The following is a 15699-nucleotide window of genomic DNA, read 5'->3' as shown; positions in this document are numbered from 1 at the left end:
TGGAGTTTAATTTAGATAAATGCAAGGTGCTGCATTTTGGGAAAGCAAATTTTAGCAGGACTTATACACTTAATGGTAAGGTCCTTGGGAGTGTTGCTGAACAAAAGAGACCTTGGAGTGCAGTTTCATAGCTCCTTGAAAATGGAGTCGCAGATAGATAGGATAGTTAGGATAGTGAAGAAGGCGTAACTTACAGTGTGGAAACAGGCCCTTTGGCAAGTCCACACCGACCCTCCGAAGAGCAACCCACCCAGACCCTTTTCCCTATATTTACCCCTTCACCTAACACTATTGGCAATTTAGCATGGCCAATTCAACTAACCTGCACATTTTTGGACTGTGGGAGAAAACCGGAGCACCCGGAGGAAACCCACGCAGACACATGGAGAATGTGCAAACTGCACACAGACAATTGCCTGAGGTGGGAATTGAACCTGGTTCTCTGGCACTGTATGCTTTCCTTTGTTGGTCAGAGTATTGAGTACAGGAGTTGGGAGATCATGTTGTGGCTGTACAGGATATTGGTTAAGCCACTATTGGACTATTCCATGCAAATCTGGTCTCCTTCCTTGTGAAACTTGATTGTGTGAAACTTGAAAGGGTTCAGAAAAGATTTAGAAGGATGTTGCCATGTTTGGAGAATTTGAACTATAGAGAGAGGTTGAATAGGCTGGGGCTGTTTTCCCTGGAGCGTCAGAGGCTGAGGAGTGACCTTGTAGAGGCTTATAAAATCATGAATGGCATGGATCAGATAATTAGACAAAGTCTTTTCCCTGGGCTGGAGGAGTCCAGAACTAGAGGGTATAGGTTGAGGGTGAGAGGGGAAAGATATAAAAGAGACCTAAGAGGCAACCTTTTCACTCAGAGGGTGTTACGTGTATGGAATGAGCTGCCAGAGGAAGTGGTGGAGGCTAGTACAGTTGCAACATTTAAAAGGCATTTGGATATATATAGGGTTTGGAGGGAAATGGGCAGGGTGCTTGCAGGTGGGACTAGATTGGGTTGGGATATGTGGTCGGCATGGACGAGTTGGACCAAAGGGTTTGTTTCCGTGCTGTACATCTCTATGACTGTATGACATACTTAACAAACAATAAGTGTTCCAGTACTGATCCGTGTGGTACACTGCTGGACACCGGCCTCCTTCTACCACTACACTGTGTCCATTTACTGAGCCAGTTTCTGATCCATCTCACCAGGTTTCCCTCAATTCCATGTGCATTAACCTTCTCAGTCAGTCTCCCATGAAGGACCTTGTCAAAAGTTTTGCTAAACTCCATATAAACTGTATCAACTGTATCAACTGAACATCATATTCTCAAAGAATTCTCACAAATTTGTTCAGCATGACCTCCCTCTGACAAAGGCTTGCTGATTATCCCTAATTAACCCATGTCTTTCCACGTGGGTATTAATTCTCTCCTTAAGAATTTTCTCCAACAGTTTCCCGACCACTAAAGTGTGACTCTCTGGTCTGTGATTTCCTGGATCATCTCTAATACCCCTCTTATGAAGTGGAACCACATTAGCCATCTTCCAGTGCACTGGCTCTTACCCTGTGACCAGACAGGAATTAACAGTTGTCTCAGAGCCCCTGCAGTTTTCTGCCTTGGCTCTCAAAGCAGCCTGGGATATAAGTCATCCAGGCCAGGGCATTTGTCTGTTTTTAAGCCTGACAGAGCCCAGTTTCCTCCCCATTTTCTATGTCAGTGGATAATCGTTACATGCGGTGTTCAACCATTCTGACATTCCATGATCAACATGCTGATGTGGTCACAGCGTTGACTACTAATTCCAGAGCTTGTTGCTGCACATGCACCTCTGAGGTCTGTGCAGAAGGGAGGAAAATATAGGGGAATACTGGTTACCAACGCATAACCAGTTACCATTTAGACAGCCCAACATACTATATACCTTGCTCACCATTTTCTCAAGAAATTGTGCCACCTTTTACAGATCTTGCAAACGTACTCCATCACTCTTTGTCAGAGTCAAAAAGTCCCTGTGTTAAGTGTCTATTGCCTCTTCCAATTCCCTCTGTCAAGCTGATTTATTTTTTTAGATTAGATTAGATTACTTACAGTGTGGAAACAGGCCCTTCGGCCCCACAAGTCCACACCGCCCCGCCGAAGCGCAACCCACCCATACCCCTCCATCTACCCCTTACCTAACACTACTAGCAGAGACCCGGTTTAATTCCCGCCTCAGGCGACTGACTGTGTGGAGTTTGCACGTTCTCCCCGTGTCTGCGTGGGTTTCCTCCGGGTGCTCCGGTTTCCTCCCACAGTCCAAAGATGTGCAGGTCAGGTGAATTGGCCATGCTAAATTGCCCGTAGTGTTAGGTAAGGGGTAAATGTAGGGGTCTGGGTGGGGCCGTGTGGACTTGTTGGGCCGAAGGGCTTGTTTCCACACTGTAAGTAATCTAATCGAATTGGCCATTTTAAATTGCCCCTAGTGTTAGGTGCATTAGTCAGAGGGAAATTGGTCTGGGTGGATTACTCTTCGCAGGGTCGGTGTGGACTTGTTGGGCCGAAGGGCCTGTTTCCACAGTGTAGAGAATATAATCTAAATGGAAGTGGATAGCCAAGGAGAGAGATGCACACTAAGGCATTCCCGAGGGAGCTGACAGATCAGGGCCACCTTGAACTGATTTGAAAACTTACGTTGAACCTGATTTTAACTTTATCTTTTTTTTGTAGTTACCAGATTGAAATGTATAGTTTTGTTTTTCTTTATCAACCAATTTTTACTTGGTTGAAATTTCTCCATGAGAAATCTGCATTCTACAATTTCCTATTGGATTATGTGATTGCTCAATGTTTTGTGGTATAAAAGTGAATTATATTTATCAAGTTATTTATTTTGCAGGAGACTACTCAGTTCATTGAGTCTGTGCTGGCTGTACCTAGTGCAATCCCTTGCAGTATACACCACACCTAAAAGTTTATTTCCATTTTTATTTGATTTAACATGGAACACACTTCAGTCTGGAGGTTCTGCATTGGATGCAGTGGAGGAAGGTTTGCATCAGTGTGAGACTGACCAGTGTCAAGACACTATGGGATATGGAGGAAAGCTGGATGAGCATGGGGAGACAACATTGGATGCCATGATTATGAATGGGTAAAACCATAAGACCATAAGACATAGAGTAGAAATTAGACCTTTCAGCCCATCAAGTCTGCTCCGTTATTCAACCAAGGCTATTACGTTTCTCATCCCCATTTTCCTGCTTTCTCCCCGTAACCCTTGATCTCCTTGATACACAAGAACCTATCTATCTCAGTCTTAAATATACTCAATGACCTGGCCTCCGCAGCCTTCTTTCCCTCACTTCTTTCCCCAACCTTTTCTTCCGCTACATCGATGACTGTATTGGTGCCATCTCATGCACCAACGAGGAAGTTGAACAGTTCATCAACTTCACAAGCACTTTCCACCCTGACCTTAAGTTCACATGGACCATCTCAGACACCTCCCTCCCTTGCCTGGACCTCTCCATTTTCATCTCTGGCAACCGACTCATGATGGACATCTATTTCAAACCAACCGACTCACACAGCTACTGGGACCCCTTCCCCCCGATCTTCACCTTGCACCCCACTAATCTCCGGATACACCTCATTATCCTCAGCCATTTCAACCACCTACAATCAGACTTCACCAACAAATCTGTATTTCCCTCCAACCTCTATCTGCGTTCTGCAGATACTATTCCCTCCGTGACTCCTTCGTTAGGTCCACGCCCCACCATCAACATACCCTCCATAACCAGCACCTTCCCCTGCCACCACAACAGATATAAAGCCTGCGCCCATAACTCCTCCCTCACCTCCATCCAAGGCCCCAAAGGATCCTTCCACATCCGGTAGGGATTTTCCTGCACATCTAAACACCTCATCTACTGTGCCGTTGCACACAATGTGGTCTCCTCTACGTCAGGGAGACAGGACTTCAAATCGTGGAACATTTCAGAAACGTCTCTGGGACACATGCACCAAACAGCCCACCACCCTGTAGCCAACCACTTCAACACCCCCTCCCACTCTACCAAAGATATGAAATCCTGGGCCTCCTCCACCGCCAAATCCAAGCCACCTGTCAAATGGAGAAAGAGCACTTCATCTTCTGCCGTGGGACCCTTTAAGCATACGGCATCAACATCAACCTTACCAGTTTCCTATTCTCTCCTCCCCCCACCTCATCGCAGATCCAACCCTCCAACTCGGCACTGCCATCTTGATATGTCCTCCCTGTCCATCTTCCTTTCCACGTATCCACTCCACTCTCCTTTCCGACCTATCACTATCAGTCCCCAACTGCATCCACCTATCGCCTACCCAGCTACTTTCCCCCTACTCCCACCCCCACCCTACTATTTATATCTTCTAATCGTAGACTACCAACCATTTTCTGGATTAGTGGTGCTGGAAGAGCACAGCAGTTCAGGCACCATCAGAGGGGCAGTAAAATCGACGTTTTGGGCAAAATCCCTTCATCAAGCTTCAAACAAGCAGACTCCATTTACCACTTAAATAGGTTGGCTTATTTTTTGACATGGCAGTGCAAGCTCAACCCTTGTAACAGAACTATATCATAATCAATAAAGGATTAGATCATATGTCCTCTCAAGTCACTGTTATTCAGTATGATCGCAAACGATCGTTTATTTCAACTCCAAACTTAAATATGATTATAATTGTCAGAACAAGATCAAATAAATTGATTTATTTTTGTGAAGCTGATTTTTTTTAACAGACAGTAACTGATACTAACGAATCTAATTGAGATTTTTACACTATTGTAGAGAATGATTCCCTCTGCCAAGCTCACTTCATGATATTAAAATCCGTCTGCCGCAAATCACTATTTGTCTTGTACACCTAAAGTTTTTACAGCAAATTTTGCTTATTTTTGTTGCCTATTCCAATAGCAAAAAGAGATGAACTGGGGCGCATGTAATTGCATTAAAATCGAGAATTCAAGTAGATAAATGTCATATTGGTCATAAAAATATTTTTCATCTTCTTTAAATTAGATAGAATGACAAATAAGGGAAGGGGCGGTGCTTTCAGACAAGGATCGATGAGAGGCGGAACAGTGAGTGAGTGTGTCCAAATAGCCTGGTTTATTGTTGCAGCCGCTGTGTGTGGGTGACCTGGGCTGAGTGGGATTTTCTGTGAATGGGAGCACACTTCACGTTACTATGGGATCCCCGGGCTACGTTCCACTGATCCTCGCGCTCAGCGCTTCCTGCTTCCTTGCGGACTCTCAGTTCCCCCTGGCCGTTACTACCTGGCCTTACCACAGTGCTGTGCAGACAGGTAAGTGCAAGCGGGCACTGCTGTCACCCCCGCTTCTAGACTTGCTTATGTATGTGTAAAGTGAGGGCTACTGCAAGCTTCTGCACTATTTGCTGATTTTAAGAATATTAATTCAATGCATATACTGGTGGTAGATTAGGGGAAATGTGCCTAGGGAAACGTGATCTTACTGTCACTCAGTTCCACTGTGAAAGGGCTGAGGAGTGGCAGATAGAGTTTCATTGAATTGCATTGAATTTATTGTCAAGTGTACCGAGGCACAGTGAAAAGCTTTGTCTTGCGAGCAATACAGGCAGATCACAGAGTTAAGTAGCATAGATAAAGGAATATTAGGTCAACAGCAGCAAAAACAAAAACACAGGTACAGGCAAATGTTAAAAATTTGTGAGTCCATTCAGTATTCTAACAACAGGAGGGTAGAAACTGCCTCGAAACCTGCTGGTGCGTGTGTTCAGGCTTCTGTACCTTCTCTCCGATGGTAGAGATTGTAGAAAAACATTGCCAGGATGGGATGGATCTTTGAGAATGCTGGCGGCTTTTCCTTGATGTTGGCCTTTGTAATTGTCCGGGCTGAGTTCACCACTCTCTGTAACCGTCTCCGATCTTAAATGGTACAGTTGTCATACCAGGTAGTGATACATCCAGACAGAATGCTCTCGATGACCATCTACAAAAGTTGGCAAGGGTATTCGCCGTCATGTCAAATTTTCTCAGCTACCTGAGGAAGAAGAGACGTTGTTGGGCCTTTGTAACCAGTGCGTCCACGTGAAGAGTCCAAGAAAGCTTGTTGTGGATGTGATTTGGTATTGGACTGGGGTGTACAGCATATACTGGTGGTAGATTAGGGGAAATGTGCCTAGGGAAACGTGATCTTACTGTCACTCAGTTCCACTGTGAAAGGGCTGAGGAGTGGCAGATAGAGTTTCATTGAATTGCATTGAATTTATTGTCAAGTGTACCGAGGCACAGTGAAAAGCTTTGTCTTGCGAGCAATACAGGCAGATCACAGAGTTAAGTAGCATAGATAAAGGAATATTAGGTCAACAGCAGCAAAAACAAAAACACAGGTACAGGCGAATGTTAAAAATTTGTGAGTCCATTCAGTATTCTAACAACAGGAGGGTAGAAACTGCTTCGAAACCAGCTGGTGCATGTGTTCAGGCTTCTGTACCTTCTCCCCGATGGTAGAGGTTGTAGAAAAACATTGCCAGGATGGGATGGATCTTTGAGAATGCTGGCGGCTTTTCCTTGACAACGGGCCTGGTAGATGGATTCTATAGACGGGATGTTGGCCTTTGTAATTGTCCGGGCTGAGTTCACCACTCTCTGTAACCGTCTCCGATCTTAAATGGTACAGTTGTCATACCAGGTAGTGATACATCCAGACAGAATGCTCTCGATGACCACCTACAAATGTTGGCAAGGGTATTCGCCGTCATGTCAAATTTTCTCAGCTGCCTGAGGAAGAAGAGAAGTTGTTGGGCCTTTGTATCCAGTGCGTCCACGTGAAGAGTCCAAGAAAGCTTGTTGTGGATGTGATTTGGTATTGGACTGGGGTGTACAAAGTTAAAAATCACACTATACCAGGTTATAGTCCAACAGGTTTAATTGGAAGCACTAGCTTTCGGAGCGCTGCTCCTTCATCAAGTGGTTGTGGAGCTCAAGAGCTCAGAGTTAAAGAGGGGAGTTAGATGACATTCCAACATCAGGAAGGGGCAAAAACCATGGAGAATATGGGAGCATGGGGGTGATAGGGAAACCCATCCTGGAGCAGGATAGGTCAGGGGCAGAGTTTTGGTGATCTCCGATTGAGAGAAGTTAGAACGTGGGAGTCCCAACTAGGAGTATGTTGGAAAGCCAAGTCTAGAGATAACATGGGCATTGATGAGAGGGTTTCAGCAAGGGATAAGTTGGGGCAGGACAGAGTCGTGAAGTATTCCAGAGGTGGTTTTGATAATAGTTTGTCATCTATGCTCATACCTATCAAGAGGTAAGAAAAGTGTGTAGAAACGAGCCATCTAGGCCATGCTTTCCATCCATGAAAGACATCTTCAATCAGAGCTGTAACACAAGTCAAACTGTGCACAGAAAGATCGTACAACTGGGTACAACCATGTCCAGATAACCAGCTGGAAGTGAAACTGAGGAATAAATAATGGCAGAGATTCAGCAATTCTCCTGTTCTTCAAAATTGTGTCATGGAATTTTTTTTAACGCCCACTTGAATTGATGGCATTATCAAATTCCGTGCTCCAGCTCAGGTGGGAGGCAGATGAATTGGTGAGAGCTGACCATGGAAAGTCGAGGGCACAGCCTTAGGCCTGCTGGATACTGAGGTAGACCTGAATTGGTGCTCTGGGATACTGTCTATGCAGCATTAAAACAGAGAGGCCTTCTAACGTTAGAACATTCCTCATGAAAGACCTCTGCCTGAAATGTCGATTCTCCTGCTCCTCGGATGATGCCTGACTTGCTATGCTTTTCCAGCGCCAGACTCTCGACTGAGAACATAGAACAGCACAGCACAAGAATAGGCCCTTCAGCCCACCAGCTCTGTGCCAACCTTAATGTCATTCTAATCTAATCCCACCTGCCTGTACATGGTCTGTGTCCCTCTGTTCCCTGCCTGTTTATGTGTCTGACAACAACGCTTCTGAAATGTTGCTATTGTCTCTCTGCTTTTATTCCCTCCCTTGGCATTGTGTTCCAGGCACAATGTGTAAAAAGGTACTTGTCTTGCTCATTTCTTTAAACATTCTGCCTTGAATCTATGTCTTTCGTGTTTGATGCAATGTCTCGGAATAACTCCCTTTTCAAAGGCATTATTATTTTTACTTGAAGCAGGCTTTTTAAATTCTGGCCATTTGTGTCTCTTAAAAATAGGGGCAGCTCCAATACCCACCCATCTACACTTCCATCCAAGTCATTTACATATATCACAAACAGCAGATCTGTGAGGAGCACCACTAGTCACAGACTTGCAGGCTGAAAGATACTCTTTCACCACTATCCTTTGCCTTCTATGGGTAAGCCAATTCTAAATAAATGTGGGAAAGTCTCCATGAATCCTGTGCATTTTAATCTTCTGGACCAGCCTACCATGAGGGACCTTGTTGAAATCCTTCCTAAAATCCATGCAGACAACATTCACTGCTCTACCTACATTGATTACCTTTGTGGCCTCCTCAAAAAATTCAATCAAGTTAGTACGCATGACCTGTCCTGCACAAAGCCATGCTGACTGTCCCTAATTAGGCCATGCTTTTTCCGAATGTGCATACATCCTATCCCTAAGAATTCTATCCAATAGCTTCCCAACCACCGATGTGAGACTCATCGGTCTTAGTTTCCTGGATTATCTCTATTTCCCTTCTTGAATAGAGGAACAACATTAGCCATTGGTGATGAAGGTACAAAGATCTTGGTCAAGGCCCCAGCAATCTCCTCCCCTGCCTCTCAAATAACCTGGGGTAGATACCATCGGGCCCTGGGGACTTATCCACCTTAATGCTCTTCAAGACTCCCAACACCACTTCTTTCTTGATCTCAAAGTACTGTAGTATATTTGAACTCTCCACACAAATCTCACTATCCTCCATTTCCTTCTCCTGAGTGAATATCGACACAAAATACTCTTTTAGGATTTCAACCAAATCCTCTGCCTCCAAGCACAAGTTCTTTATCCTTGAGTGGTCCCATCTTCTCCCTAGTTATCCTCCTGTGTTTAATGCATGTCTAGAATGCCTTGGGATTCTCTTTAATCCTACTTGCCAAGGTCATTTCATAACCCCTTCTTGCTCTCCAAATTCCCTGCTTGAGTTCTTTCCTGCTCTCATTTTATTCCTGATGGGCTCAGTCGATTTTAGCTGCCTAAACCTTGCAATATGCTTCTTTCCTTCTTCTGGCTAAATTCATAATGTCCCTCATTATCCAATGGTCCTTTACTTTGCCACCCCTGTCTTCCTCCTTATTGGAACATGCTGAACTCTCATCAACTGGTCTTTAAGCAATTCCCACATGTTAAATGGGGACTTGCCTGATAACGGCTCCTCACCTCATGGTGAGTGGGTCGACTTCTCTCAGAATGCTCCTCAGTGAAGTCTCTCTGCTGTCCTTCCTCCTGCTTATCACTGGGAGGGGGGTGAATGGGATGTGAATGTTCTTGCTCACTCCGCTGATCAGTCGTGGTGAGTGAGCTGACTTCTCCCAGAATTTTTTTTTATTTGAAAAATATGCTTTATTCATAAAAGAATCTCCTTTTATATATATATATATATACATTGTCACAAATATGGCTTGGTTCTGTACAGTTGTAGACCTCTCTTATACATACAATATTAATATTTCCAGATATTTGAGGCACTAGGAGGGTCTGATAACTGAACGGACCCCCATTTACCTTCAGCCGGAAGACCCCACTTAACGAAAAACACTGCATCTTCCCTCAGCCTTCCTTTGCAAATGCACATTCTAGAAGGTAATGTGTGCCAGTTGCAACCAGCACCACCCCCTCCCCCCAACCCCGGCTTCAAGGGGCAGCGTGCGGTGGCATAGATTGACATGGTGTTCATGAAGGACCTCACAGGTCGTGCCCTTCTCACCACCATCCAAACGATGGCCTGGTGCTTGTTTCTGGTGATGAAGCATTCTGCCAAATGAATTTGACAGTCTGCTCATGGAAACACACAACAGAATTCACCCTCTTCTTTTCCCTCAGTGTCTCAAGGACGCCACGAGCTAATCACTTCCGGATGGACTTGTGGTCAAAGGTGCTTTACTTTGCAAATTTCTCCACAAAGGACAGATGATACAGAACTGTCCAACTACTTGGAACATTGCATGGCAGCGAGGCCAGTCCCATCCTTTACAACACTGGGGACAGGTAGAACTTCAGTACAGAGTGACAGTTAGTGTTTGTATATCGAGGGTCTACTCACAACTTGATGCAGCCACACACAAAGATGGCCATCAGGATGCAAGCAACATTGGATATGTTCTTTTTCCCCCTTTATCCAGAGTTTTGTACTTGGAGTCCTTGCAGACCCAGTCTATCTTAGACTTCCAGAGGAAATAGAAGATGGTTCAGATGACTGAAACAGCGCCATTTTAGAGAGAGTCCTCACACCTGATGACCATGTTTGACCAAACAATGGAGTGGGAGCAATGCTCGCAAAAGACCAATTTCTGCTTCATTTTGGCAATGCACTCCACCCAAGAGTTTGTGCACGCTCCTCGGCGAAGTCTCTCTGCCATCCTCTATTGAACGCTCTGCCGTCTTCTATCAGACAAAATAATATGACTTTATCCAACCACTCTTCATACCTAAAACCCTCCAGAGCAGGCAGCATAAAGTAAACCTTCTCTGCACCCTCTCCAAAGCATCCACGTCCTTCTGGTAGAATCAAACCAGAATTGCACACTGTATTCCAAATGTGCTCAACTTAATTTTCATACAACTCTATCACAACTTGCAAAGCTTTATCATCGCTTCCATGGCTGATGAAGGTAAGTATGCTGTATGCCTTCTTCACTGCCTTGTTGACCACCTTATCCACCTGTGACGCCACTTTGTAGACCTGTATGCCCAGATCCCTCCGTATGTCGATGCTCCTAAAGGTTCTGCCATTTATTGTATAATTAAGATTTATCCATGATGGCTATATAGAACATAGAAGAATACAGCGCAGTACAGGCCCTTTGGCCCTCAATGTTGCGCCGATCCAAGCCCACCTAACCTACACTAGCCCGCTATCCTCCATATGACTATCCAATGCACGTTTAAATGCCCATAATGAAGGAGAGTCCACCACTGCTACTGGCAGGGCATTCCATATCAATTCCGTTCCATTCCCCTGCCGTATCCACAAGGCTCAAACGTTTATGTTTGTTTTTATTTGATTTAGCATGGAACACACTTCAGTCTGGAGGCTCTGCATTGGATGCAGTAGAGGATGGTTGCAGTCGATGTGAGATCGACCAGTGTCGAGGTACTGTGGGTTACGGAGGAAACCCGGATGAGCATGGGGAGACAACATTAGATGCCATGATTATGAATGGGTAGGTCATATTCCTGACTATTATAGCATACTAGGGAAATATATCTACTTAACAAAGCTGCTTTTCAAATCAAATGTGCAGTGATCTTTTTATCATGCCAGCCTCTATGTACAATTTCCTACGAATGTGAGAAAGCTAACATGTGACCTCTAATTTCTTGGAGAAACACAGTGTCTCCTGAAGATCTTAGTGCGTTGGTTGATATGCTCTAGTCCTGGTCTGTGATTCAAGGCCACAATAATACTTTGGGCCATCATCTTCTACTTGCAGAACAAGTGACTACATTGTATATACGCTTAGCAGGACTATGCTGTCTACTGTCTACGAGGGAGGTTCAAACAAGGAATCTCTGTTGGGCCAATAATGGGCACTTTTTGTTTCATCGTTTTGTATTCACAGAATATGAGCATCATTGTCAAGTCATTGCCAATCTCTGCTTGCTTTTGAACATTGTTGTGAATCACTACCCAGCGACAATGAAGGAATGGTGATAGAATTCGAAATCCAGATGTCACATGATCTGGGAACTTGTGTGTGGCTGAGTTCCCAAGTGCCTGGTTCCCTTGTCTGTCAGGCTTAAGAGGTTTTAAGATCAAGGTTTGGAAGATTCTGTCAAAGGAACTTTGCTGAGATTCTGCAGTGATTCTTGCAGCTGGTACACACTGAAGCTACAGTACACCAGTGATGAAGGGAGTGAGTGTTTAAGATGGAAAATGGGGTGCCAATCAAATTACCTGTTCTGTAACCTGCTCGAGTGTTATTGGAGCTGCATTCATCCAGGCAAAGGGGGGGTAATTCCACCACATTCCAGACTATTACCTTACAGACAGTTGACAGGCTTTGGGGAGTCTATACTCTGTCTTTCATCTGTTCTAGTAGTTACAGTATTGAGTGTTTGGCTTCTCCAGTTCAGTTTCTGATTAGGTGACTTTTTTCTTTTCAAAAAAACTATTTGAATGTGATATGACACTGTCACAGCCTAAGGTGCTACATGAACTTGAACCTTCTAGTCTTGAGATAGGGAGACTGCCACAGCCACAGGGCCCTTTAGAATAGTGTGATAATTTCTCTTTTGTTTTGAAATGCTATGAACAAATAAACCAAAATTAATGCCCTTAAAGGGGCACTGTAACTAAAGGAAGTTCTAAATGGTATTTACTGATTCAAATCAAAATGTGATTTTTGGAGTCTGCACATGCATTCCAGTCCCTGTGGTGCCCATCAGCCAGAAAAGGTCTTGAGTGTAACAATGGACTCTGTGGGCTACCTTTTCAAGACATGGACATACCTGAGAAAGAGAGTTGGGCAGTTAGCCCTCTGTTTAGGTGATTTGTTCACTAGATTTTGCATTGCGAGTTGATTTTGAAATTATTCTTTCGTAAATTTGATCACAACGTACAGTACTTGAAATCAAAGCCAGTGCGAGAATGTAGGAGAGTGAAAATCATGCATGTTCTCAACAACTGATATTGATCACTGCCCATATTTTAAAACTTCTTCAGTGATACAATGGAGGCTGGAGGAGTTGGGCAGCTTCGAAGGATTAAAAGTGCGATTCGTCTTGCTCGAGCAGTGATGGAACACACCAGTCATTCATTGTTGGTGGGAGAATCAGGTAAATCTCAGTCCTTGTTGTTTGAAGGGAAAAAAATGGTAGCTGTTTATTACAGATACCTTTCTTGACCTTGCAAATTTCCTTGACAATTTGAGAAACATGCACAGTAAGGTCCACAAATGAAAGTTGCTGGCTATTCTGAGACACTCGAGGATAAATATTAGATCGGAAAAACTAACTGGCGGGTGATACAGATTGTGAACTTTGTATAGATTTAATTTTTTTCTGTACATTTGGGTTTTTAGTTTTTGAATTTGGAACCTTTTTGGGTTTTCAGTGTATCTGAGGTTAATTAACTTTCATTTCTATCATCATGATTCCTTCTGAAACAATTTTTGAGGCCCACCCGTAGAATTTATGGGATTATATCAACCAAAGAAGATAAACAAGCTCCAGTTTAGAAATTCAGGAATGTGATGTTTTTTTCAGCTTGTGAGAAATACCCATAGCTGAGATTTTGTTTTTTAATTTTGCTTTTGCATAATCCTATGAAGTCCTCAGTTGAAAATGTCTCAATAAACTAGTGTTCCTATGTAACGTTACCTCAGAGTTAGTGGTAGTCCTGGACTCAAATTGTAGGGATAAAGAATTCTAAACTACCAACGTTGTTTGTGTCTAGAGGTGTTTCCTAACTTCACCCCCGAAAACCCCAGTTCAAATTTTGAGCCCCCTCATCCTGCACCTCCCAACTAGTACAACTACGTTTTCTCTCCTATCTACCCCATCCATTCTCCTTTACATCACAAACTTCAAACAGATCACTTTGTGAATTTCTAAATTTCAGGGAAATCTCATTTGTCTAATTTATCAGTGTAGAATTTGGAGTCCAGCCATCATTCTGTTAAATAATTGTGCTGTCCTTCCTCTGAAGCCAATTAACCTCCCTAAGGAATACTGCTTCTACACCTCCTTATCTGACCAGGGGTTTGTACAGCATAACTTCCTCCACTTTATATTAAGTGTCTAAAAGGCAGTGAATTAGAAGATTATGACAACAGTAATATAGAATTTATTTAGCTTTTATTGTTTCATGCACTTGGATAGCTAAACGGTTCATGATAAAAAAACAATTTTTTTTCAACAGCTTCAGAATTTGCTCAGAATATGGGTTTCCCAAGTGAAGATTTAACAACAAACAAATCTCTGTCCATGCATGCAGACTGGCTGAACCAAAGATGCCAACCTAATTTCTGGAAAGTGAGTCTGACTTCAAGTGAAGGGCAAATATTTTAGATGCTTATAAGGTATGAAAGGAGAAGTTTACAATGTCATCTAATTCTATGGAAAGACATTTTGATTTTCACAGAATGTTGTACCGTATGCAGAAACTTCCTGTGGGCCATACAAACCAATGAAGACGCCACTGTCCAAACAGAACAGAATACCAGCACAGCTTGGCAATATTCATAACCATGACACCATTGGTAAGTCTTTTATTTTGATAAGTTTTATATATATATTGGAATGTTTTGGAGATATTTAAGATGAAAGTACTTTGTGCAACTCTCAGGAGTTGAGGATTCATGGTTGATTGTTGATTTTTGAAATTAGGAATGGTTGTGATTGACAAGACTGGAAGTGTAGCTGCTGGGACGTCTACTAATGGCCTATCACATAAAATCCCAGGGTATGTATTTTAGTGTTTTAACCTTGTAAAAATGTCTCTCTCCCTTGCATAATAGATTTTTGTGTCTATCATTTTCGGCAATCTGGCCCTTTGTTTTCCAATTTCTTAAATCTAAAACAATATCCTGGATGAGCTTAATGCTATCAATCTTTAGAGTTGACTATTATAAAACAGTATACTGCACAGGATTAAAAACAAGAAGTTCCAGTAATATACAGCTGGTCAGGCAGCATCTGTTGAGAGCTCAGAGTTAAAATGTTGAGTCAGTGACCCTTCATCTCTCTTGCTACCTCACCTCTTCAGTACATCCTGCCCTTTCCTGGGATAGAGAAGTACAGCATGGAAACAGATCCTTTGTCCAACTCGTCCATGCCAACCAGATATCCTAACTTAATCGAGACCCAATTGCCAGCATTTGTCCCTTGAAACCCTTCCTATTCATATATCCATCCAGATGCCTTTTAAATGTACTAGCCTCTACCACTTCCTCTGGCAGCTCATTTCATACACGTACCACCCTCTGCGTGAGAAAGTTGCCCCTTAGGTCTCTTTTATATCTTGCCCCTCTCACCCTAAACCTATGCCCTCTAGTTCTGGACTCCCCCACCCCAGGGAAAAGACTTTGTCTATTTATCCTATCCATGGCCCACACAATTTTATAAACCTCCGTAAAGTCACCCCTCAGTCTCCGACACTCCAGTGAAATCAGCCGCAGCCTATTCAGCCTCTTCCAAAAGCTCCAATCCTCCAACCCTGGCAAAATCCTTGTAAGTATTCACAACATCCTTCTGATAGGAAATACCAATATTCCAAAATTGGCATAACTAATGTCCTGTACAGCCGCAACATGACTTCCCAATTCCTATACTCAATGCTTTGACCAATAAAGCAAAGCACACTAAAAGGTAAAAACAATGACTGCAGATGCTGGAAACCAGATTCTGGATTAGTGGTGCTGGAAGAGCACAGCAGTTCAGGCAGCATCCAAGGAGCTTCGAAATCGATGTTTCGGGCAAAAGCCCTTCATCAGGAATAAAGACAGTGAGCCTGGAGTGTGGAGAGATAAGCTAGAGGAG

General features: G+C 43.5%; 1 protein-coding gene across 2 annotated transcripts in view; it reads left to right on the top strand.

The window, feature by feature from the left end:
* The first annotated feature begins 2730 nt into the window (after positions 1-2730).
* Positions 2731-15699, top strand: part of LOC122557309 (N(4)-(Beta-N-acetylglucosaminyl)-L-asparaginase-like) — a 43614-nt gene continuing 30645 nt past the window's right edge. The window contains exons 1-6 of one of the 2 annotated variants that reach the window (XM_043704884.1): positions 2731-3123; positions 11228-11381; positions 12884-12996; positions 14081-14193; positions 14303-14420; positions 14548-14623. In XM_043704884.1, coding sequence (XP_043560819.1) covers positions 3120-3123; positions 11228-11381; positions 12884-12996; positions 14081-14193; positions 14303-14420; positions 14548-14623 — 578 coding nt within the window. In that variant the 5' untranslated portion in view covers positions 2731-3119. Of the gene's footprint in view, positions 3124-5088; positions 5325-11227; positions 11382-12883; positions 12997-14080; positions 14194-14302; positions 14421-14547; positions 14624-15699 lie in introns of those variants that run through there. The other variant, XM_043704874.1, reaches the window with a different exon arrangement.

The sequence above is a fragment of the Chiloscyllium plagiosum genome, chromosome 2 (assembly GCF_004010195.1).
Source record: "Chiloscyllium plagiosum isolate BGI_BamShark_2017 chromosome 2, ASM401019v2, whole genome shotgun sequence".
NCBI classification, from domain to species: domain Eukaryota; kingdom Metazoa; phylum Chordata; class Chondrichthyes; order Orectolobiformes; family Hemiscylliidae; genus Chiloscyllium; species Chiloscyllium plagiosum.
Note: the sequence above shows the minus strand (reverse complement) of the source record. Positions and strands in the feature narration are given on the sequence as shown.